Raw genomic sequence first — 25,865 nt, forward strand, 5'->3', positions numbered from 1 at the left:
ATGAAATCAATAGCACAAATTAATAGTGACTGTAAAAGGAGGACTCAACATGCAGGATGTATCCCAACATGAGTAAGAGGATGGATGCGGAATTCATTTGGCCTAATATGATTACTTAAAGAAATAATAGCCCATGGGATCAAATGCCAAATTTTGACTTCATATGTGAGTATTCAGATAGTGAAGAACAATCATGCTTCAAAAATCACTAGGTTTTAAGGTTTCTTACTTCTAGCGTATGTTGTGTCCCTAATGTGATGAAGAGAGTTCCTTTCTGGTCTTAATAGTATGATGTAGCACTTGGGGCCAAAAATGATGCCTAAGAGTGATGTAGTAGATGCCAAGATGGAGAGGACTTCCATAGCCACCATGACTTTCCCCTTGGTGCTATGGTAGACAGGGAGGAAGCTGACCCAGACACTGCAGAACACCAGCATGCTGAAAGCCAGGAACTTGGCTTCATTGAATGTGTCAGGAAGATTCCTGGACAAAAATGCCATAATGTAGCTACCTATAGCCAGTGTTCCCAGGTATCCCAGGATGCAGTAGAAGGCAATAGCTGAACCTTTGTTGCAAAGGATGATGATGTGACCATGTTGTGAATGAGCATCTTTGTCAATAAATGGAGGAGAGGTTGCCAGCCAGATTCCAGAGAGAACAACTTGCAGCATGGTACAGATGGGAATGATGAAATTAGGGGCCCTTGCTATCAGCAGCCACCTCCTCATTCTCCCTGGAGCAGTGATCTTGAAGGCTATAAGTACAGTGAGAGTTTTGGCCATCACAGTGGAAAGAGCCACAGTGAACAGAAGTCCAAATGTGTTCTGCTGTAGAATACAGGTAACTGTGCTAGGATGGCCAATATAAAGCAAGGGACAGAGAAAACAGAGGGTCAGAGTGATGAGCAGGATGTAACTGAGATGCCGGTTATTGGCCTTGACAATGGGAGTGTGTCTGTGCTTCAGAAACACCCCAAGAACAACAGCTGTGAGTGAGGAGAAACCCAAGGACATGACGCTGAATATCTTCCCCAAGGGGTCATCATAGGCCAGAAATGTCACAGTCTTATGTTGACAGTGGCTCTTCTCATTGTCTGCATAGTGAGTTTCTGGACACTTTACACACTGGTCTACATCTGGCAGAAATGCAGGTGATTATGAATGCATACTCAGGTTTCCTCTTTTATTCTAAGTCACTTACCTGCTCCAGAACTTTGCAATGATATCTGAACCGCCTTGCTTTGTTTCACATACAAATACAGAAGGATTAAATTCAATTTGCCTTGTACTTCATGCTGACAGAAATTAAGCAGCACCAATGCTTTCTCTGTTGTTACTTATATGGTATCCTCACCTTGAGTGACACTGTTGTATCTGTTTTACAAGTCACTAGTGCACTGACATACATCACATAGACCTAATTTCACTCTGAAATTGCTCTTCATTAATACATCTCCATTCTTAAGAGGGCATGAGACTTCAGTGCAATAGAGAGAATGTCTTTTTGAAATCATATAATGATGTTCTCTTATTTTCCAAATGTGTCTACATTCATAAAATCCATGGTGTTCTCTAAGTTTCTTCATTCTATGAAGGAGCCTGAATGAGTTAAAATTCTTAAATTCTTGCAGCCATGAAGCACTTCATCAGTGACACAGTTTTCATAACTGTGTGCAATAGTAGCTATGTATTGCATAGATAAAGAACTATTCATGTATTCTTATGTCTGTATGGACAAGTGTTTCTACTCTCGTGCCTGATGTCTTATCAATTTACTCTTGATTATAATTTATGATGATGGATTTTTCGACCTTATTTTCCATGTAGTAATAATGTCCATATTTCTCTACACATTTAATATTTGATATATATTTAATTCTCTTTATATCACCACATTACCATTCACACTCCCAATATAAAAAATTCTGATCATGATTTTGCACCTTCTGAATTCCTCTCAGATTCTCCCCAACTTCATGCCCACCCAATTCCACACCCTGTCTTTCTCTCTTTGTTTAAAAAAGAATAAAAAAAACTCACAACAAACAAAAAATAAAACGACAATTAAATAAACTCACTCTCTCACATATGCACACATAAACCACAAAAGCACAAAGCTGTGAATCAAAGTATAAAGAAAATTTCCAACAAGACCAGAAGAAAATAAAGAAAAACAACAGCTCATAACATTACCATCCCCACTCATCTCCATATTATGGCCCCAAACTCTGGCACTTTCATGGAGTCCAGGCTGCTCCTAGGGACCCCAGTCTTCCCAACAGCTCCAGGCTTCACTGTCTCCTCAGGGTTCCATATTCCAACCTGCAACTTCAGCAGAGGACGTCTGCTTTTCCAAAGGCCAGTTTGGATCTAGGGCCCCTTCAATTGGATTCATATTCCAGGAAACAGCTCTGGAACATCCTAGGGTCACCAGGTATGTCTCTGCCCACTGCTGGGTAACACTATTTAAGCATTCCCAACATAGCCCAATCAGCACTATGTCTCTTGGGCTCCATATTCCAGCCCAAAACTGTGGAATGACAGGTTCCTCCTATGGACCTGAGGTATGATACCATACCACCTGCTAACATTCCTTAATGCCTGCTCTATAGGCCCAGATTGTATTTTCTCCTTTGGGCTCCATATTCCACCACCTCACACCTTAGGCAGAAGACTTCTGTTTTACCTCAGGCCAGGCTGGTGCTAGAGATGCTAGCTAAGACACTTCCCACTGCTAAACAATGCTCACCAAAGCTGGCCCAACATCCCCCAACTACACACTACCTGCACTCCCTATTGAAGCCCACATCCTCAGCTACTTTCCTGTATCCTGTGATGTACTAGGAATCCCAGACACCAAGCAGATAGCCAGAACACAAGAGGCCACACGAATTATTGGAACCACAGAGGCCAGGTGGGCATCTAAATCCCAGAGGTCTTGCAGGCCACAAAACCCCACTGGAGATACCCTACTGGGCCTATAAAGTGCCTAGTCACTAGAATCCCTGACCACTTAGGCCAGAAGACCAAGGAGGAAACAGAAACTAAGAAAAAAAACACCCATTGAACAAAGACAAAGTCAGAAATATCTAGACGTATAACTAATGCAAGCCTAGATGCCTAAATGCCATGTAAGAATACAATCATTAACAGAAAGGATACTATGGCATCACCAGAGACCAGCTACCCTATAACCAAAGACCTGAACATTCAAACAGCACTGAAGCACAGGAAAGCAACCTTAAAAACAACTTTATGAAGATGACAGAGGGAATGAAAAAGATCCCATGATGAAATTGAGGAAAAGACAAAGAAACAGGTAAAGGAAACTGTTCAAGACCTGAAAATGGAAAGAGAAGCAATAAAGAATACACAGAAGGAGGGAATTCTGGAAATCAAAAATCTGGGTAAGTGAACTGGAAGTACAGGTGAATTCAAGAGATGGAAGAGAGATTTTCAAGTGTGAAAGAGACAATAGAAGAAACAGATTCATTGGTCAAAGGAAATGTTATATCTAAAAAATTCTTAAAGCAAAACTTCCAGAAAATTTGGAAATCTATGAAAATTCCAAAGTAAGAATACTACAAATATAAGAAGAATACCAGCCTAATTAAAAGAAAATAAATTCATAGTAGAAAAATATTTTAACCTAAAGAAGGACATGCCTGTACAAGAAGCTAACAGAACACCAGAGAGATTGGACTAGAAAAAAATGTCCCAAAGCCACGTTATAAGTAAAACACCGAACACACAAAACAATGTTCTAATACAACCATTATAAGCTGAAAGGAAAAAAAATCAGGTAATATATAAAGGGAGACTTGTTAGAATACAATAGCCACAAATAATATAAAATACTTTGGGTTAACTCTAACTATGCAATAGAAGAACCTGTTAGATAAGTCCCTGAAGAAAGAAATTAAAGAAGATATCACAAAATGGTAAGCTCTCCCATGTTCATGGATAGGTAGGATCAACATACTAAAAATGTCAATCTTACCAAAATAATCTACAGATTCAATGGCATTCCCATTAAAATTCCAGCACAATTTTTCATAGACGTGGAAAACTTCATATGGAAAAAAAAAACAACCCAGAATAGCCAAAAGAACCCTGTACAATAAAACAACCTCTGGAGGCAAGACAATCCCTGACTTCAAACTTTATTAGAGGTACAGTAATAAAAACAGCTTGGTACTGTCATAAAATCCAATATGTGGACAGATGGAATCAAATTGAAGACACTGACATTAGTCCACACAACTATGAACATATAATTTTTGACAAAGTAGCCAAAACTGTACAATGGAAAAAAGAAAGCATCTTCAACAAATGGTGCTGTCATAACTGGATGTCAACATGCAGAAGATTGCAAATGGATTCATATTTGTCACCATGCACAAAACTTAAGTCCAAGTAGTTCAAAGACCTCAACAAAAATCAGGTTTCTCTGAACATGATGGAAGAGAAAGTAGAAAGTAGTTTTGAACCCATTGGCAACAGAGACCACTTTGTAAATATAACACCACTAGCACAGACACTGAGAGCAACAATTAATAAATGGGACCTCTTGAAACTAAGCAGCTTTGGTAGGACAAAAAACATGGTCAATAAGACCAAAATGACAGCCTAAAAATGGGAAAAGTTCTTCACCAACTCCACATGTAATCTCCTGCATATATAAAGAATTCAAGAAACTAGACATCAAAATACCTAACAGTCCAATTAAAAAATGGGCTAGAGAGCAAAACAGAATTCTCAACAGAAGAAGCTCTAAGGTATGATAGACATTTAAGTAATTGCTCAACATCCTTAGTCATCAGAGAAATGCAAATAAAAACAACTCTGAGATACTATCTTACATTTGTCAGAATGGTTAGGATCAAAAACACTGTTGACAGTTAATATTGGAGCAAAGGGAACATTCCTCCACTGTTGTTGGGAGTGAAAACTTCTACAGCCACTTTGGAAATCAGTATGGTGGGTTCTCAGAAAATTGGGAATCCATCTTCTTCAAGATTATAGTATAACCAGCTACACCATTCTTGGGCATATCATCAAGGAATGCTCAGTCATCCACAAGGACACATGCTTAACTATGTTCATAGGAGCATTATTTGTAATAACCAGAACCTGGAAAAAACCTAGATGCCTTTCAACTGAAGAATGGATAAATAATATGTGGTACATATACAGCAGGGAAACAACAATGACATCATGAGGTTTGCAGGCAAATGGATGGAACCAGAAAATATGCTGTGTGAGGGAACTCAGACTCAGAAAGACAAACATTGTGTATACTCACTCATAAGTGGATACTAGATATGAAGCAAAGGATAACCAGACTGAAACTCACAGCTTCAGGGAAGCTACCTAGTAAAGAGAATCCTAGGAAAGACAGAGGGATCCCTCAGCGATTGAGAAATGGATGAGATCTATATGAGTAAACTGGTGGTAAGAGGATTAATGGAAGGCAAGAGTCAGGGGAAAGTGAACTTAGGGGAGTGGTGGGTCCTAGCTGGATCAGGAACAGAGTGTAAGAACAAGGAAAAAGAAGCCATGATAAATGAAGACACCATGGAAATAGGAAGAAGCAGAGTACTAGAGCAGTCCCCAGGAATCCACAAAGATGACTTCAGTGGCAATGGTCGAGAGTGTGCCTAAGCTGACCTACTCTGGTGATTGAAAGGCCAAACACCCTGACTGTCATGATAGATTCTTCATCCAGTGACTTCATCCAATGAAGCAGATTCAGAGATCCATGGCCAAGTCCCAGGTGCAGCTCTAGGAGTCTAACCAGTGAGAGAGAGGTGGGATTATATGAGCAAGATCCATTGAGACAATGAGTGGAAAAATTACAGAGACAACCAGCCAAACTAAGGGAAACACATGAACTATGAACCAATAGCTGAAGGGCCCCCATGGTACTGGACTAGGCCCTCTGGATAAGTGAGACAGTTGTTTATCTTGATCTGTTTAGGGGGCCCCCAGGCAATGAGACCAGGGCTTGTACTTAGTACATGAGCCAGCTTCTTGGAATCTACTGCCTATGCTGAGACACTATGCTCAGCCTTGGTGTAGGGAGGTGGGAGTTGGACCTGCCTCAGCTGAATCTACCAGGCTTTGCTGACTCCCCAGTGGAGACCTTGCCTTGGAGAAGGTGAGAATCAGGGGTGGTTTCAGAAGTAATGCTGGGGGTGGGATGACAGGGGAATACATGGTTGATTTGTAACATGAATAGAAAAATCTCTTAATAATAAAATAAAATGATACCAAACTTATTAAGGGATACTATAAACGCCAGAAGGGTCAGGAGCTTTGGTATGAAGACTCTACGAGAAAGTTGATGTCAGCCCAGACTACTATATCCAGCAAAATGCTCAATCATCAAAGACAGAGAAAACCAGATATTTCATGACAAAGTCAAATTTAAATCATATTTATCCCCAAACCCAGGTCTAGAGACAGCATAGGAAGCAAAATTCCAACCAAGCTCCAAAAAGGTTAACTATATGTACTAAAATATGGCAATAGATAATCTCATACCAACAAAAACCAAAGAATGGAATCACACACACTCACAAACACACAAACACACACACACACACACACACACACACACACACACACACACAAAACCAACAACAACAACAACAAAGTAACAGGAATTAACAATCATTGATCACTAACATTTTTTAATATTAATGGACTCAATTCCCCAATAAAAATACAGGAAAGAGAATGAATATGAAAACTTTGTCCATCCTTTTGCTGCATAGATCAAATACATCTGTGCACCAAATATAGACATTATTTCTGAGTAAAGGGTTGGAAAAAGTGCCTACATAAAAAGTGGAGAGAACTCACACCACTAACTTAATAGTTCATCTGAAAGCTTTAGAACAAAAAGAAGCAAGAACACTTAAGAAAGAGTGAATGGCAAAAATAATCAAATTGTACACTGAAATTAATAAAATAGAATCAAAGAAAAGAATAAAGAGAATCAATGAGCTGGTTTTTGAGAAAATCAACAGGATAGAGTAACCACTATCCAAACTAATTAAAAGGCAGAGAGAAAATACCCAAATTAACAAAATCAGAAATGACAAGGGAAAGGCATAACAATAGGCACCAAGGAAATTCAAGGAATCATTAGGTCATACTTTAACAACATGTATTTCCCAAAATTGGAAAATCTCAGAGAAATGGATGTTTTTCTTGATAGATACAACTTACCAAATTTAAATCAAGTTCAGATAAACTATTTAAATAGATCTATAAGCTCTAAGGAAATAGAAGCAGTCATTAAAAGTCTCCCAAGGAAAAAAAGCCCAGTGCCAGGTGGTTTTAGTACAGAATTCTCCCATACTGTTGAAGAAGAGGTAATACCAACAACACCTCAAATTATTCCATAATATCGAAGCAGAAGGAACATTGCTACATTAATTTTGAGGTCATGGTCACCTTGATATGCAAATAACAAAAGGGGTCAACAAAGAAAGAGAATAACAGACCAATTTCCCTTTTGAAAATAGTTGCAAATATAATAAAATTCTTGCAAATAGAATCCAAGAACATATTCAAAAGATCAACCATCTTGACCAAGTAGGCTTCATCCTAAAGATTTAGGGATGTTTCAACATATGAAAATCAGTAAATATAATCACCATATAAACAAACTAAAAGAAAGAAAATCACATAGGATCATCTCATTGCATATGGAAAAATCCTTCGACAAAATCCAATACCCTTCATGATAAAAGTCTTAGAGAGATTAGGGATACAAGGCACATATTTAATCATTACAAAGGCAATTTACATCAAGCCTATAGACAACATTAAAGTAAATGGAGATTAACTCATGAAATTCCACTAAATTCAGAAACAACACAAAGTTATGCAATCCCCCTAAAATCCTCAATATAGTACTTGAAGTTCTAGCTAGAACAATAAGACAACTAAGGAGATAAAGGGCATACAAATTGGAAAGGCAGAATTGAAAGTATCATTATTTGCAGATGATATGATGTATACATAAATGACCACAAAATTCTATCAGGGACCTCCTCCAGCTGATAACCATCTTCAGCAATGTGGCTGAATACAAGTTTAATAAAAAAAATTCCAGTAGCTCTCCTTTACCAATTAGAAACTGTTTGAGAAAGAATTCAGGGAAACAACCCCCTTCACTATAGCCATAAACAATATAAAATCTTTTGTAGTAACCCTAACTAAGCAAGAGAAAGACTTGCATAACATAAACTTTAAGTGTTTGAAGAAAGAATTGAAGACTATATAAGAAGATGTAATGTTTCTCATGTTCATGGATCAATAGGTTCAACTTAGCAAAATATGGCCATTTTACCAAAAGCAATCTACAGGTTCAATGTAATCCATGTCAAAATTGCAATACAATTCTACCCTTTATAGAGCTGAAAGGACAAGACTCACTTTCATATGGCAAAGCAAAGACATTGGATGGCTAAAACAATCTTGTATAATAAAAGAACTGCTGGAGGTATCACCATCCCTGATTTAAAACGCTGTTACAGAACTATAGTAGCAAATCCTATAAAGTATTGGCCTAAAAACAGATAGATTGATCAATGGAGTCTAGTAGAAGACCAAGATTTAAATGCACACACCTATGGACACCTGAATTTTGATAAAGAAGCCAGATAGACACAATGGAAAATGAAGACATAGTCCGCAAATGGTACTGGTCTCACTGGGTATCTGAATGTAGAAGAATGCACATAGATATATAATCATCATCTTGCATAGAACTCAAGTCCAAATGGATCAAATGCCTTAACATGAAGAAGAAACCAGATTCACTGAACTTAACAGAAGTAAAAGTGGGGGGTAGCCTTGAACCCTTTGGCACAGGAGATGACTTCCTGAAGAGAGTACCCATAGCACAAGTAGTAAGATGAACAACTAAAATATGGGAGCCCATGAAACTGGTAAGCTTCTGTAAGGCAAGGACACATAAATAAGAGAAAATGGCAGGCTTGAGATGGGAAAAAGTTTTCACCATGTCTATATCAAATACATCAAATGATAAACAGAACTAAAGAAATTGGACATCAACAAACCAAATAATCAAATGAAAAGATATGGTATAAATCTAAACAGAGAATTCTTAATAGAGGAAACTAAAATGTCTGAGAAACACTCGAAGAAATATTCAATATCTTTAGCCATCAGGGAAATGCAAAATAAAAAGATTTTGAGATTTCATCTTACAGCAATTGGAATGGCTATGATCAATCACACAAGTGACTTCTTATGCTAGTGCAGATACAGAGAAAGGAGAACATTCTTCCATGCTGGTGGGAGTGAAATTTTGTACAGCCAGTACAACACAAATATAGCCATTACTCAGAAAATCAGGAACTGACCTAACTCAAGACCTAGCTCTACCACACTTTGGCACATAGCCAAAGGACATTCCATCCTCTCAGAAAGTAACTTGCTTAACCCTGATCACAGCAGTGTTATTCATAAGAGCTAGAAACTGGAAACAATGCAGATACCCCTCAACCAAAAGCTGGATAAAGAAAATGTGGTACATTTATAGAATGGAGTATTATTTATCTGATAGAAAAAATGACCTCATGAAATTTGCTGGTAAAAGGATGTAACTAGGAAAAAAACATACTTTGTGAGGTAATCCAGAAAAAGGAAGACAAGGAGATGTATACTCACTTATCAGTGAGCATCAGCTGTTAAACAGAGGATAATCACACTACATTCCACAGACACAGAGATGCTAAGTGACAAGGAGGGCTGGAGGGGTGACAAATGAACATCCCTGGGAAAGGGAAATGTAATAGACTTTTGTTGGTGTACTGGGGGCAGGTGGGGATCAGAAGAAGAGGGATCAGGTGCAGAGTGAGGAACACAGGGAGAGAGTATCAGGACAGACTATTGGAACAGGTGGATATATAGGAACCTATGTGGAAATCTAGTGCAGTGGATACTCTCTGGAAGGTGTGAGGATAACCCTTAGGAGAACACCTAGTAATGGAGGATATGGAGCCTAAACTGGCCATCTTATGTCACCAGGCTAGACTCTCATTGGTGGGACATGGACACCAATCCAGCCACCACACTTTCCACCCACAACCTGCCCTGAAAACAAGCTGTACTGGTGCAGTGGTGGCTCAGAGCTTATGGGGTGGCCACTCAGTGACTAATCTGTCTTGAGGGCCAAATCATCAGAAACAGCCCATGGATGACATTGCCTGGATGTCCAGGAACATGAAGCTGAATGCTTAGAGACCTAGAAGAGGTCCAAAAAGTATTAAAAAGAAAAAAAGAAGGAAATAAAGAAAGAAAAAGTCAATGAAATGATTTCTAATCATATTCTGATATAATCATTGACTGGTGCCTTGCCCAATCACCATCAGGAAGATTAACTCCAGCAGCTGATGAGATGCAGAGACTTATAGCCAAACATTATAGGAAGTTTGGTAAACTACACTGAAGAGGAGGAGGAAGGACTGTAGGAGCCAGAGAGGTTGAAGTCACCAGGAGATCATGGCCCAAGGAATCATATAAGCAGGGCTCATAGGGGTTCACAGAGACTGAAGCAACAATCAGGGATCCTCCATGGGTCTGTGCCTGGCCTTCTGATTACATACTGAATTTATATTAGCTTGAGATTTTTGTGGGACTCCTAACAGATGGAAGTGGAGGTGTCCATGACTCCTTTGCCTGCACATGGGAGTCTTTCATCCTACTATGTAGCCTGGTCCAGCATTGATATTAGAGTTTATGCTCAGTCTTACTGCATCTTGTTGTGTCAAGTTCAGTTGATATACTCACAGGCCTGTCATTTTTGTAAGGAAACTGAAAAAACAGTGGATCTGAGGAAGAAGGGGAGGTAGAGGGTGTGGTTGGGTGCAGTGAAGGGTGGGGAGGCTGTGCTCAGGATATTTGTATAATATACAGAATTATCATAAAATTGAATTAAAGTAAAAAATAAAACTATGATATGCTCACAAGACTGTGTGTGTAAGGAGAAAATACAGTGTTTGAATGAGAAAGTCCCCTTACATCACACATTTCTAAGCTTGTCCCCAGGGGGTGGAGCTATTTGGAAAAGATTAGGAGATGTGGACCTTTGGAGAGAGGCCTGTTGCTATGGAAACGTTTTAAGGATCTTGTCATTCACAGTGTGTCTTCTCTGTCTCCTACTTTGGGATCAGTCTGTAAAGTCCTGTTGACACGCTGTCTTAGTTAAATGTCTATTGCTATGAAGAGACATAATAACCAAGACAACTAATAAGAGGAGGAATTTACCTTGCAGGCTCACAGTTCCAGATGCAGAATATGGCAAGCTGCAGCAAGAAAGGAATGGAGCTGGAAAAGTAGCTGAGAGCTTACACCTGATCTATAGGCATGATGGACAGAGAGAGAGATAGAGAGAGAAAGAGAGAGAGAGAGACAGATAGAGAGGGAGACAGACAGAAAGAGAGAGACAGACAGACAGACAGAGACAGAGAGAGAGACAGACAGACAGATAGACAGAGACAGAGAGAGACAGAGAGAGAGAGAGAGGAGAGAGAAATGGGAATTAAGCAGACTTTTGTAATCTCTATTCCCTCCCTCAATGACAGACCTCCTTCAACAAGGCACATATCCTAATCCTTCTCAACAGTTCCGCACCTGTAGGCCAAGTATGCAAGCATAAGAACCTTTGTGGGCATATCTCATTCAACCTACCACACATGCCTCTGCTGTGTCTATGTGGCCCCTAAACCGTCTGAAATTGTAAGCCAATTAAATGTCTTCTTTTACAAGTTGCTTTGTCCTAGTGCCTTTGCACAACAATAGAGAAGAAACAGAGACAGAGCGCATGGTGACATGAAGCATACTGCACTGGTGTGGGAAGAGTGTTTTTCTCTGGACAGATATGTGCACAAGGATCAAGAACACAGAGCAGTTATGAATTTCATTGCCATGAGTGTGTTATTTCAGTGGGAGAAATAAACTGTAACCTGTGGTTTCCTAATAGTTGGAAGGAAGAGAATTGTCTTTACTGAAGTGAACTGATTGCAGTTCACTTACAGATATTTTTCATTTGTTTGGATATTGCAGCTGTAGACAACTGTGAATGTTTTCTGCATGACTGACATACCTGTCTCATTGGAAATCTCATTCTCTGGGCATTGCTTGCAGTCAAAGCAACAGGCAGCCTCACCCTCTCGGTGGGTTTTCCTGAATCCAGGATGACAGCTCTCACTGCATACAGACTGAGGAATCTGAGAATAATAATATGAATGTTAGCAAATGGCCATGTTTTATGGAATCTCTAGTAGAGTGTTTTTGAATATAGAACTGTTAGTTTATTTATGTTAGTATTGTAAATGCAGATAGTTGAAGTTTTTATTGCTAAAGTGCATCATCACAAGCTCATGTGGTAAATGTTTGACCCTAATAACATCGCTTTATTTGAAAATTGTTGAAAGATTATGAGATGAGCCATTAAAGTCAGAATTTAGGTCTTTTGTACCATGTCTTGATGAGACTACAACCTATTGTGTCTTGACTTCTGGATAGAAAGTCTTCTATGGTAAGTATTCATCTTGACTTCCACGATAGTGGGTCATAGTAGAACCATTGTGAAAACCAATCTAGGAGAACTATTATGAAAGGTTTTTTACATTAGGTTACTTGAGGCGAAAAAAGCTCTCTAAAGTGGGTGACCTCGTGTTATTGGTCCTGTTCCCTAATCATTGTAAAGGAAGAAAGGATGATAATAGTAGCATTTAGCTATCTCTGCATCCTGACTGTTGATGCATTATGAACAGCTATCTCTACCACCTTAAAACATGACTTCCTGCAGTGAATGAATATACTCTCAAACTTTGACCCAAGGGAAACCTCCCATACTGTTTGTTAAGTAGCCTTTTTGCAAGAGCAAAACCAACAACTAACACATCTAAATATTTTCATCATGCTCTTCTGTCTTGACATGGGCCTAGAAGCAAAAGGCCAACTGAAGATTGGCTGAAAAATTTCAAAATGGGATGAAATAAATCTTTTGTCAGATGATCTGTGGTAATGATGAAAATCCATATTAAATAATTGGCCAGATTGGAAAATAAATAGTTCATCCAGAAAAATTAGATATGAAGAAAATTCTTTATATTGTTGGTTAGTATGTGTGCATAAATGGGTCCTGTGTAGACATAAATATGTTTTTGAAATTTACATACAGGTCAAAATAGTGAAGTAAGATGAAACACACTTCTGTTAATCCTGTGGCCCACTGTATCATGTGAGAAGATAAGGAGAATTTCTGGCCTTCTGGAGCATTTGGAGAAAATATTCCTACTTTTGCATTTATCCCAAGACCTTTTGGGAAATTCCAAAAATTGAGAATGTCATATTCTGCATGTGATTTCCTCTTCCCATCCAGAACAACCTGGACTCCAGCATGATTGATGAGTTGTGTGTTCTTTAGAAAAGGGTGAAGCTGGAAGAGATGAATGCTGTTATGTTACATAAATTCCAGAGTGGTACAACAGAGGCAGAATTGGGCAACATCTCTTTTTGATTTTAATCCCTGTTGTGAAAAGCACCTTTAATAAAGGTATCACTCATATCAATCAAATTATACCCAAGGATAATGGAAACATCATTATGGTTCTAAAATATTCCAATCACTTCCTTTAGAAAACAGAACCAAGCACTCCTAAATGATATATGTGCATGGAGAAAACTCCCACCTTCTTTTAAAATATAGTCATACCTGGGCCTGAGAGATGGCTCTGAGGTTAAGGGCACCGACTGCTCTAACAAAGGACCAGGGCTGGATTCCCAGAATCCACATGGCAGCTTACAACTGTCTGTAACTACAGTTCCAGGGGAGCCAACCTCCTCACCAGACATACATGCATTCAAAACACTAATGTTCATAAAATAATATAAAAAAAGGAAATTTAGTCACATCCAATTAAGTTTTGAAAATATTTAGAGTTCTCTATGTAAAATGAATGATTTTATGAGTGATCATTTATGGAACATAAGCGTTTTAGCAGTATCTATGTCATTGTGACAAATCTCTGTCTGTGTGCTTTCTGTTGTGTGAAATCTCTGGGGTTAATTGACATTTCATATTGAAAAATTTACCCTGAAAATACTGTACGACCCCTGTGGATATTGCTCTGCTGTGGATATCTCTCTGTATAAATAAAATGCTGTTTGGCCAGTGGCCAGGCAGGAAGTATAGGCAGGACAAGAGAGAAGAGGATACTGGGAGGTGGAAGGCTAGAGAGAGAGACACCACCAGCTGCCTCCATGACACAAAAGAAATAAGGTACTGGTAAGCCACAAGCCACATGACAAAATATAGATTAATAAAAATGGGCTAAATATAAGAATAAGAGCTAGACAATAGTAGTCCTGAGCTAATGGCCAAGGAATTTAAATAATATAAATGTCTGTATGTTTATTTTACAAAGGGGTGGTTGGACTAACAGGGCTTGATGGCACCTGAAGAGAAGCTCTCCAACTACAGATCCCTTGCAATAAAACTACATATTGGCTTATAATTGACCTCTACTTACACAGAGACTCTCATAGATTTTGAGAAAATAATCAAAGCTATGTATTCTCTAGATTTAGTGCATTTCTAAACCCTTAGAGTGGCATCTTGCTGATGTTATAATACCACAGGAGTGACATGTTACCTGCCATGGGAAGAATACCATCTCTTTTCCTTTTCCAAAAGTGTGAAATTGTACTTGATTGAGAGTCATCTCATGTAGACTATAGGCCACAGAATAGATAGCATTGTACACATTGTAACTCTCTTCACTCATGGCCATGTCAAATATGTTCCCTGGCAAGAATCCCAAGGAGGCATTAGGCAGACAGTTATCCACAATTTTACAGTTTTTCCTCATAAATGAGCAATTGAAGAATGAGTGCCACAATACATGAAGATAAATGTCTTGTGGATATTTGGAAGGATTGGCTGTCTGAACAAAATCTGTAAAATTAATAATCTCCTCCTTATGACGTGAAAAAATAAGGGTCCCATGCAATGCATCTAACAGGAAATAGTTATCAAATCTGGAATAATCCCAGTGTGAGTTCAGGACCCAGACTTTCCATGTGACTAACTTCAGCTTTATACTTACTATTAAGCTTAATAGAGAATCAGTGTCCCCATAAATAATAATCACATTTGCTGATGAATCCAGGATTTTCACCTGATTTTTCCAGGATGTGGTCAGAAATGAACCCCTGGTGGCTAGGATCATTTCCACAAATGCTACACAGACTCCATTTCTTTCCAGCTCAGTTCTCAAATCTGACAGAATCTGGGCACCTTTGTGATCATCTATGATGAACAGCCCCACCCATTTCCAGTGGAAATGAAGCATCAACAATACAATGCCAAGTGTCAGAGATGTGTCCTTGGGGGCCACCTGGTAGAGGGAAGAAAACCGTCCTTGTTCACTGAGGGTGGTATCAAAAGGCCCAAAACTAAGCTGTAGGGAGAAACAATCAGAAAGAAGAATATTGTCAAAAATAATGTACTTAATTCTACATCAATGGTTTGAAGCTTTAGGACAATCCTGCTTTGATGTTCAAATCTGTCTTCCTGTGTGTTTACGAGAACATCTAGTGATGTTCTTCTGTCAGCTCCGCAGCTGCACATGAATCTCCTGATACTTTAATTACTGTCTTCAGCCCCATAGCCCCACAGTCAGTACCCCAACAGCCTCTCAGGGTACAGCCTTGAGTGGCATCCAGTCTCCCAGCCTGGGTACATGGTGGCTGTTGTATGTAGGTTTTAACTAAGTGTCTATCATTTTATTTACCATCAAAGGCTCAAACATCAGTTGTGAGGGTCAAATCCTGTTAGATCTGAGAGACCAAAGAACCTCCAAATGACCTTATTGTTTGATTGGAGACTCAGAAATAGACATGTATCTCCATTTGTTCCAAAGCAAAACAAAGAACCAAATTCCATGTCCCACCCTACCCCTTCCTGTGCTGTCTTTCTATCTGTATTCATGATTCATCAGAATGCTCTATGGCTAATTCCACTCAACTATTTGCAGGCTCTGCCCCCCTGAACCAAGGATGATTTTACTTAATTAATGCATACACACTACAATGTGATTGATATCCCGCAGAAATACAGACAATATTTAGTTGTTTAATAGTGGTGCGTCTGTTCCAGCCTTCCTTCCCCTTCTCTTTCTTCTAAAGTCAAAAATATAGATATATCAACAGTGTCTGCTTTATTTCCTTCTCCATGAAGTTACTCAAGCATGACTCATTTTCTCACAGACAGCTGAAAAGTCACCAAGCCAAGCTGACATCCTGTTTTATCCCACCGTCTTCTCTCACCTGTGGGAATTTGTAAAGATCCAGCAGTGTTCCGATGTATTCTGATATTGCCCATGATGGTCCTGTAAGTACAGCAGCTGACATGCTCTCTCTTGCACATCTGTAGTTAGGGATGCCATAGCCAGTGCCTGAAAGTGAGCCAAAAAGTGTTGCCAGAGTGCCCCTTTGACCATTTGGGACGTTATGGACCTCAAATCCCAGGGATGTATTAGGTAAAAGATAGGGATTGCTGTTGATCTCCTCAATGGAAAACATCATGGCCAAAATACATTGGTAGTTTCTCAACTTGAACCAACACAGAAGGTACAACAATATTTAAGAGTTAGACTCACACCATACAACAGATTTCTAGATTTCTTCCTTCAGTCAGTTATGGTTCAGTTTTGTGTAACTTAACAGTCATGAATTTGTGTTCTTTCTTTTTTGTTGTTTTTATCTTGATTTAGTCCATAATGACTGACAGCAGTCAGGATGTGCTTTAAATTTTCCTGCATATTAGAGACTTTCCTTTATTCTAATATGTTGTCTGTTTTAGAGAAAATTTAGAAGAATGCGTATTCTTTCGTTTTGTTTGGAATGTTCTATAGATATATGTTAATCTATTTGATTTTGCAGAACTCCAAATATAAAGTTCCACAAAAGAAACTTCCTATGTTATAAAACAATAGTGACAGTTAATATACCAAACAAAGAAAAATGTGGAAAGCTACAAATGAGAATGATCAAGTTGTATTCAAAGAGGGACCCATCAGATTCTTTCAGGGGATACTAGCAAACCAGAATAGTTTGGGCTGATATTCTATAAGGTATGGGATAGCACTGATGGTCCCTGAAACTTCTATACCCAGCAAACTACCAATCAGAATGATAGAGAAAGGTAAACTTTTCATGATAAAAAGTGGTGAAGAATATTGTGACCACTAAACCCATTTTGCAAAAGGCAAATGAAGGAAGAGTTAGGTCTGAAGCAAAGGATAAACTTGTTCATGTTGGCAGAGGGAACAATAAAATATTCCAGACATTGTTACTGAAAAAATGTCTGAATAATAAACCTTTAATGAAATCTCTAAAAACACAAACAAAATTCCAGGAATTAATATATACCATTCAATAATAACTTTCAATATTTGTGGTCTCATAATATTACTTATGAGAAAAGGAAAAGAGGTTGAATCAGAAAACAATACCCAGATTTTTGCTGTCTCCAAGAAACACAATTTACAACTAATAATCGCCCCCAAATTAGCATTAAAGGATGGAAAAATCTTCCATGCAAATGTAACTAAAAACTAAGTAGACTGGATGAGAGTAGGGATATAAGGATAATACCTCAATATAATAAAGTCAAATGATAGCAAGCCTATAGCCAATGTCAAGTTAAATAGAGAGTAATTTAAATCAGTTCCACTAAGTTTGGAAACAAGAAAGTCTGTGTACTCTCTCCGTCTCTATTCAATATGGTACTTGATGTTCTAGCTGCAGCAATAAGACAACTGAATGAGATTAAGTAGATATAAATTGGTAAGCTAGAATTCAATGTATCACTGTTTATATATGATCTGACAATACACATAAGTATCCCCAAAATTCTACCAAAGAACTCCTACACCTGATAAAACCCTTCAGGAATGTGGCTGAATATAAGACTAACTCAAAAAATTTAGTAGCCCTCCCATATACAATGACAAAAGGAACCAGAAAGAAGTCAGGAAAATAACACCCTTCACAATATTCACAGATAATATACAATATCTTGGGGTAACTCCAACCTAGCAACCAAGCATTTGAAGGACCTGTATGGTAAAAAATTCAAGTCTGAAGAAAAAAATTTAAGAAGATATCGGAAGATGAAAAGATCTCCCTACTCATGAAAGGGTAGGATCAACATAGTAAATATGACCATCTTACCAAAAGCAATCTGCAGATTTAATACATTCTCCATCAGAATTCCAAAGACAATTCATTACAGACCTTGAAAGTACAATATTCAATTTTATATGGAAAAACAAAAAACCCAGGATAGTTAAAGGAATCCTGTACAATAAAAGAACTTTCAGAGGTATCACTATCCCTGTGATCAAACTGTACTATGTGCTGTAGTAATAAAAACTGCATGGTATTGGCATAAAAATAGATTATGATGATCAATGGAGTCTAACTGAAGACCCATACATAAATCCACACACTTTTGCACACCTGATTTTTGATGAAGAATCCAGAGAGACACATTGCAAAAGAAAACATGTTCCACTTTGGTACTGGTTTAACTATATGTCTGCATGTAGAAGAATCCAAATTGATTAATATTTATTGCCCTGAATAAAATCCAAGTTCACATGTATCAAGGACTTCAAAGTAAAACCAGACACATTGAACCTAACAGAACAGAAAGTGGGGAGTAGCCTTAAATGCATTGGCATAGGAGATGACTACGTCAAAGAAACATCAATAGTTAGTCCTGGCACTAAGACCAACAATTAATAAATGAGACCTTATGGAACCAAAATGCTTTTGTAATGCAATTAGTACCATCAATAGGACGAGACTGCATCCTACAGAATAGGGAAAAGTTTCCATCAACTCTACTTCAGATAGAGGGTATATAAAGATCTGAGGTCTTTGATCCACTTGGACTTATGTTTTGTGCACAGTGACAGATATGGATCTATTTGCAATCTTTAGCACATTGACATCCAGTTATACCAGCACCATTTGTTGAAGATGCTTTGATTTTTCCATTGTAAAATTTTGGCTTCCTTGTCAAAAATTACATGTTCATAGGTGTGCAGATTAATGTCAGGGTCTTCAATTTGATTCTACTGGTCCACATGCCAGTTTTTATGCCAGTATCAAGCAGTTTTTATTACTGTAGCTTTATAGAGGAACTTGAGGTCAGGATCGTGATGCCTCCAGATGTTGTTTTATTGTCCAGGATTCTTTTGGCCATCTTGGGTTTTTTGTTTTTCCATATGAAGTTGAGTATTATTCTTTCCATGTCTATGAAGAATTGGTATGGTATTTTGATAGGGATTTCATTGAGTCTGTAGACCTGTCACCATGTAAAAACTTAAGTCCAAGTGGATCAAAGAACTCATCATAAATCCAGTTATTCTGAACATGATAGAAGAGAAAGGTAGGAAGTTGTCTTGAATGCATTGGCACTCTGAGGAGTGGATGGGAGTAGAGTGGGAGGGAGGTGAGGTGGCAGGAGAAGGGTAGAGAGGGGGAAGTTTCAAATGAAAAAAAAATTAATAAATAAATATATTTAAAAATAAAAAAAAAAGAAATGGGCTACAGAACTAAACAGAGAATTCTCAACAGAGGAAACTCAAATTGATGAAAGACATTTAAGGAATTGCTCAACATCCCTAATTATCTGGGAAATGCAAATCAAAATGTCTCTGAGATACCACCTTACACCTGTCAGAATGGCTAAGATCAAAAACACAGGAGACAGCTTGTGCTGGAGAGGATGTGGGAACTCTCCGCCACTGCTGGTTGTAATGCCGGCTTGTACAGACATTTTGGAAATCAATATGGTGCTTCCTTAGCAAATTGGGAATCCATCTACCCTAAGACCCAGCTATAGCACTCTTGTGTATATACCCAAGGAATGCTCAATTACACCACAAGGGCATTTGCTTAGCTATGTACATATCAGCATTGTTTGTTATAGCCAGAAACTAGAAACAATCTAAATGCACTTCAACTGAAGAATGGATAAAGAAAATGTGGTACATAGACACAATGGAGTACTACTCAGCAGAGAAAAACAGGGACATCATGAGGTTTGCAGTAAAATGGATGGATCTAGAAAAAAATCATCCTGAGAGAGGTAACCCAGACTCAGAAAGATAAACATTGTATGTACTCACTCATAGGAGGATACTTGATGTAAAACAAAGATGACTAGACTACTACTCACAACTACAGGGAGGCTAACTAGAAAAGAGGACCCTAAGAAAGACCCAGGGATCACCCAATGACAGAGAAATGGATGAAATCTACACGTGAGTGGGGGTAATGAAGGGCAAGTTTCAAGGGAAAGAGAGCTTAGGTAAGCAGGAGATCCCAGCTGGATCAAGAACAGAGAGGGATAACAAGGAATAACAGACCATGATAAAAGAAGACCACATGAGAATAGGAAGAAGCAAAGTTCTAGAGAGGTCCCCAGAAATCCACAAAGATACCTACACTGAAGACTATTGGCAATGGTTGAGAGAAAGCCCTAACTGAGTTAGTCTGGAGATTTGATGGCCAAACACCCTAACTGTCATGCTAGAAATCTTATCCAATAACTGATGGAAGTGGATGCAGAGATCCTAGGCCAGGCTCCATGTGGAGCTCCAGGAGTCCAATTATCAAGAAAGAGGAGGGATTGTAAGAGCGTGAATTGTTGAGACCAAGATTGGAAAAAGCACAGGGACAAATAGCCAAACTAATGGACACACATGTATTATGACCCAAAAGCTGAGGAGCCCCCAACTGGATCAGGCCCTCTATATAAGCAAGACAGTTGTTTAGCTTGAACTGTTTGGGATGCACCCAGGCAGTTGGACCCAGACCTGTCCTTAGTGCATGAGCTGGCTATTTGGAACCTGGAGCTTATGCAGGGACATGTTCCTCAGCCTGGAAGGAGGGGACTGGACCTGCCTGGACTGAATCTACCAGGTTGAGGTGAATGCCCAGGGCAGTCTTTGCCCTAGAGGAGATGGGAATGGGGTGGGTGTGGGTGAAAGGCGGTGTTGTTGCAGGATGTGGGAGGACAGGGGAACACATGGCTGATATGTAAACTTAAATTAAATTAAAAAAAAATAAAGATCTGAAGAAAGTGAAGGAACTAGAGTTCAGCAGAACAAATAATCCACTTAAAAATGAAGAACAAATCTAAACAGTGAATTCTATCTAGGGGAAACCAAAATGGCTGCGAAACACCTAAAGAAATATTCAACATCCTTATATATCTCGGAAATATAAATCACAATTACTTTGAAATTCCATCTTATACCAGCCAGAATGGCTAAGATCATAACAGAAGTGACAGCTTATGCTGGTGAGTATTTGGAGCAAGGGGAACACTCCTCCATTGCTGGTGGGAGTGCAAGTTCATATAAGCACTATTGAAATCCATATGGCAGTTCCTCTGACATTTGAGAATTCATCTACCACATGTCCCAGTTATACCACTCTTGTTCATATACCCAAATGATACTCCATCCTACCAAAAATGCAGATACTTAACCACATTCATAGTGACTTTATTCATAATATCCAGAACCTAGGACCAATATAGATTTCCCTCAACGGAGGATTGGATAAAGAAAATTTGTTATATTTATGCCGTGGATTATACAAGGTCACCAAGAACACTAGGAAAACAAGGTCTACAGAGTCAACTTAGCAGGGCTCACAGAGGCTCACAGAGACTAAAGCAGCAATCACAGAGTCTAAACAGGCCTGTGCTAGGTCTGCTGCATATATACTATTGTTAGCTTGCTGTTTTTAGGGGACCTTTAACAGTGGCAGCCTGGGTGTCTTTGACTCTTTCATTTGCTCTTGGGACCTTTCACTTCTACTGTGTTGTGCCTGCCAGATTTAAAATGAGAGTTTTTGCCTAGTGTTACTATATCATGTTATGCCCTTTTGGGTTGATACCCCTGGAAGGCCCGCTCTTTTTTGAAGGAAAATGGGGAAGGAGTGGATCTGGGGGAGAAAGAAAGATGGGGACTGGGAGGAGTGAGGGAGGGAAAATTGCAGTCAGGATATACTAACAAAAAAGAAAGTAAGAAAAAACCTCCACAAATCTAAGCATGCATAACTGTCCTATTTAGAAGAGACAGTGAAGTGTTCTTTGTACTCATTAAAGGAAAAGTCCAACAACAGGGTATTGCAATGCTAATCACATATACATCAAATACAGGAGTCCCCAACTTCACTGATGAAACAGTCTTAGATATCAAAGCACAGATCAACCTCAGCACAGAGATGGTGGATCATTTCAATACCCCACTTTCAAAAACAGACAGGTAACTTGAGAAAAATTAAATAGAGAAATGATATCATAAGTCAGTTTTACTTCTACATTTTATACACTCTGTGAACTTGTAAACGTCTAGATAGAGGATTTGTTTACAGAAAGTACTCTTTGTCCACTATGCACACAGCAGCCTTCAAAAACCCACCCACATGAAACAGTACTTTGAAAATATCTTCAAATTATCAGCATTCTTTCCGAGAAACCTTCTATTTTCTAACAGTCAATGGAATATGAGACTCAAAAATTTGATCAGAATATTTTAATACAAAATATATTAGTTTATAAGCTTTTTTGAGTACATACAGAGTCCATATAATTTAAATAAGGACCTCTTTATATTATATGAACTATGTATACAACAATGCAAAACTAAATGGGACAATGGTTCTCCATCTCATTGTGAACACACAGCTTAGAGCTTGGCATTTTGTTCCCCTGGGAACCAAGACCCAAACACACTGTGGGCAACTCAAAAGGGGTATATATCTTTCCCAAATAATATGACGTATGTATTTTTCACTAAAAGGTATTTACAAAATGTTGTTTTACTAGTTCTACTACTAAAGTCAGAGAATCTAAAAAGATATTTCTGAAAGAGCACTCAATATATGTATTTGCATGTTCCTGAAGTTCTCTGTAGACCATGCTTGCCTTGCAAACATAGGTTCACCCGCTTGTGCCTCACACGTCCTCAGATTAGTGGCATGCACCACCATGATACCCAGTAAGATGTTTGGTTTTGATAGCACAGGGCTTGTTATAAAATGGACAATTCATACGATTAAAATAGAAAAGAAAGACATGTTAATTTCCATAGTTAAATCATTTCACATTTTTATATATGGTAAATTATCATCCTCTATCCTGTAGATACCAATATCATGATGATACATGAACATGTATAAATATTTCTGATAACTATGACAGTGCAAAACTTAATGCAAATAGGTTTAGAGGAAAGCAGAAAATCTGTGCAATTTCTGAAAAATAGTTTTGATAATGGATAAAAATAACTTGAACAAATAAAAGTTTGTGTTATTTTACGCCTTTAGTATCACATAATATAAATATTAAAATGAACATTATATTGTAAAAATGTTTTAAAATAACCAGTGAGCAGATACTTATATCTTTTTAATTTAGAAAAACTATAAATTGATAAATATCCATAGTAAAATAGAAAAAATTAAAATCTAATGTTTTATATTCTTCTATTATAAATTGTTTATATTTATTCACATACAAATGCATACATAATAGACAATGCAACTGGAACATACTAAGTCAGCCATATTTTTAAGTTAGTTTTAAGGAAAAGCACTCTAACACAGTGAGCAACTGTCATTATTACTTTGCAGGGAAATTCATCACCATGCATAAAGATTCTATTAGTGTACATCAACATGTGCTTATGTAGATTAATCTGCTCTTATCAGATAGTAGACATATATTGTACTTATTAGACATTATTCAGTACCTATCAAATATTTAATTTCTATCACCTTAACTTTGACAAGAAATTAAAATCCAATTAGAAAATTAGACTACACAAGATTAGTGTCATATAAAATAATAATATCTCTATGACATATGGTGTTTTGTTGTCATGGTAATTAAAATAAATATTCTTATTGTGCCAGAGTGAGGAAATTAACTGGAGAATGACAGAATAATTCCTATACCTAATTACATACATAGTTTTCTCACACCTATGTAAAAAAATTTTATCAAAAGCATGAAAGTAGTTGTGAGCCTTGAATTGCATATGCTTGCATGTGTCTCACTCTCTATGAAAAGTGTAAATTGGAAGTGGCTTGTCTAATCAAATATGTTAAATTCTTATAGATTTTATAAGTTTATTTTAGTTCCTTTCTGACATTCATAAGATACAAATCACATTGACACAAGCACTCTCTTCTTGTACATATTAGACAAAGCCAGCCACAGAGAGCTCATGTAATTAAAATTGGTAATCTTTGCATGCATGGGGATGCTGCTGTAGGACCTGAAGAGATTCTCAGGCTGATGCAGAGAGGTGCCTGAGCTGCTTAGATTGGAGCACAGAGGAAAAGAGGAGGAACAGGGAAGAACAGGGACACCATCTGCTGTAAAGCAGAAGAGTTTTCCTCCTAGCATGCAAGATCCAGTGTCTGGTAGACCATACAGCACTGTAACCTTACATGAAATAAGCAATGTTCCCTGGAGCCAGTTGACTCTTTCATAGATATTTTATCTGGATGCCAATTTTTAAATTTCCCCAGCTACCCTTTGGTATGTCCAATTCAGACTAAACCTATCACAATGTCCTTTATGTCAAGTGACATTTCATACTTGAACATTTTTCCCATTCCACTGCTGAACTGAAGACTTACTCCATAGCCATATTTCAGCAGACATAGTAATGTCACATGAACAACAATCCATCTGTCATATATTTGTTTTAGGTAGTTTTTCATCCATTGCTTCCAACCAACTTCCTGAACACACACACACACACACACACACACACACACACACACACACACACACACATTCCATGTTTCCTTTCTTGAGTTCAGACTTGAGTGTAAGATGCAGTTCTCATTTTCTCATACATTATTATATGGTTGCCTCCAGCTAGGGTCATGTCAGCCTGGGATAAAATATACCTGACTTCTTTCAAATCCTAACATACATGATGGTTTCTTTTTAACAGTACTGAAGTTACTCAAGCATATTAGTCTGACAGTATGTCTTAATCTTTGCATCTTTGAGAATGCCTAGAAAATCTTTTAGAGGCCCAATCATAGTCAATGGGTGCATAGAAGCCACATTCATTAACAAGGAACAAATTCACAATAGATATATTATATATGCAGCAAACACATGAACATCATATGTTATCAGATAACACAAGTAGTAGAACTTAGATAAAGGATCTGACACAGATGAAGGCATTTCTTCAGCAGAGAGTGTGTCCCAGTGTCCAGTTCTGACATTCCTGCTCTGAAATCTTCTGCAGCAAACAGACAGTATTTGTTACTAGAGCTTCACACATTGGAAATTGTTAGTAACTAATGTAGTGACATCATCCCTTCTTCACAGGAGCATGCTTAGACCTCTAGAATCCCCTCAAAATATTCTAATCAGTCCTCTCTTATATAATCTTTCTCTTGCAGAACTAACATTTCCAACACCCAAATCCCAATGAGAAATAGGCATGACAGTGAAATGGGGAATTTCCTCATGTCTACAACAAAAAGAGAAAGAATAAACTCCAAATTCCTTCTTCTATTTGAAAATAACAGAAGAGTCACTAGGAAATATCTTAATGGGATAGAGATGGAATAATGTTTGAGTCTGTACTTCCCCTAGGGCATATGAATGCCAAACCTTGAAAAGGAATAAATGAATAAAAGACTTACTCGATCATAATATCTCTGTTAAATTTCGTCATTATCCAATCAATT

At 38.0% G+C, this 25,865-nt stretch overlaps 1 protein-coding gene across 1 annotated transcript; it reads right to left on the bottom strand.

Annotated features, from left to right (window-relative positions):
• Nucleotides 1-215: 215 nt before the first annotated feature.
• LOC118575414 (vomeronasal type-2 receptor 116-like) lies at nt 216-25,855 on the bottom strand. The gene is made up of 6 exons (XM_036175986.1): nt 25,821-25,855; nt 16,380-16,671; nt 14,705-15,511; nt 13,261-13,488; nt 12,148-12,271; nt 216-1,135 (listed from the first exon to the last, which is right to left on the bottom strand). The coding sequence occupies exons 1-6, from the start codon at nt 25,850-25,852 to the stop codon at nt 216-218; spliced, it is 2,403 nt and encodes an 800-aa protein (XP_036031879.1). The 5' UTR covers nt 25,853-25,855.
• Nucleotides 25,856-25,865: the final 10 nt, after the last annotated feature.

The sequence above is a fragment of the Onychomys torridus genome, unplaced genomic scaffold, assembly GCF_903995425.1.
Source record: "Onychomys torridus unplaced genomic scaffold, mOncTor1.1, whole genome shotgun sequence".
Taxonomy (NCBI): Eukaryota; Metazoa; Chordata; class Mammalia; order Rodentia; family Cricetidae; genus Onychomys; species Onychomys torridus.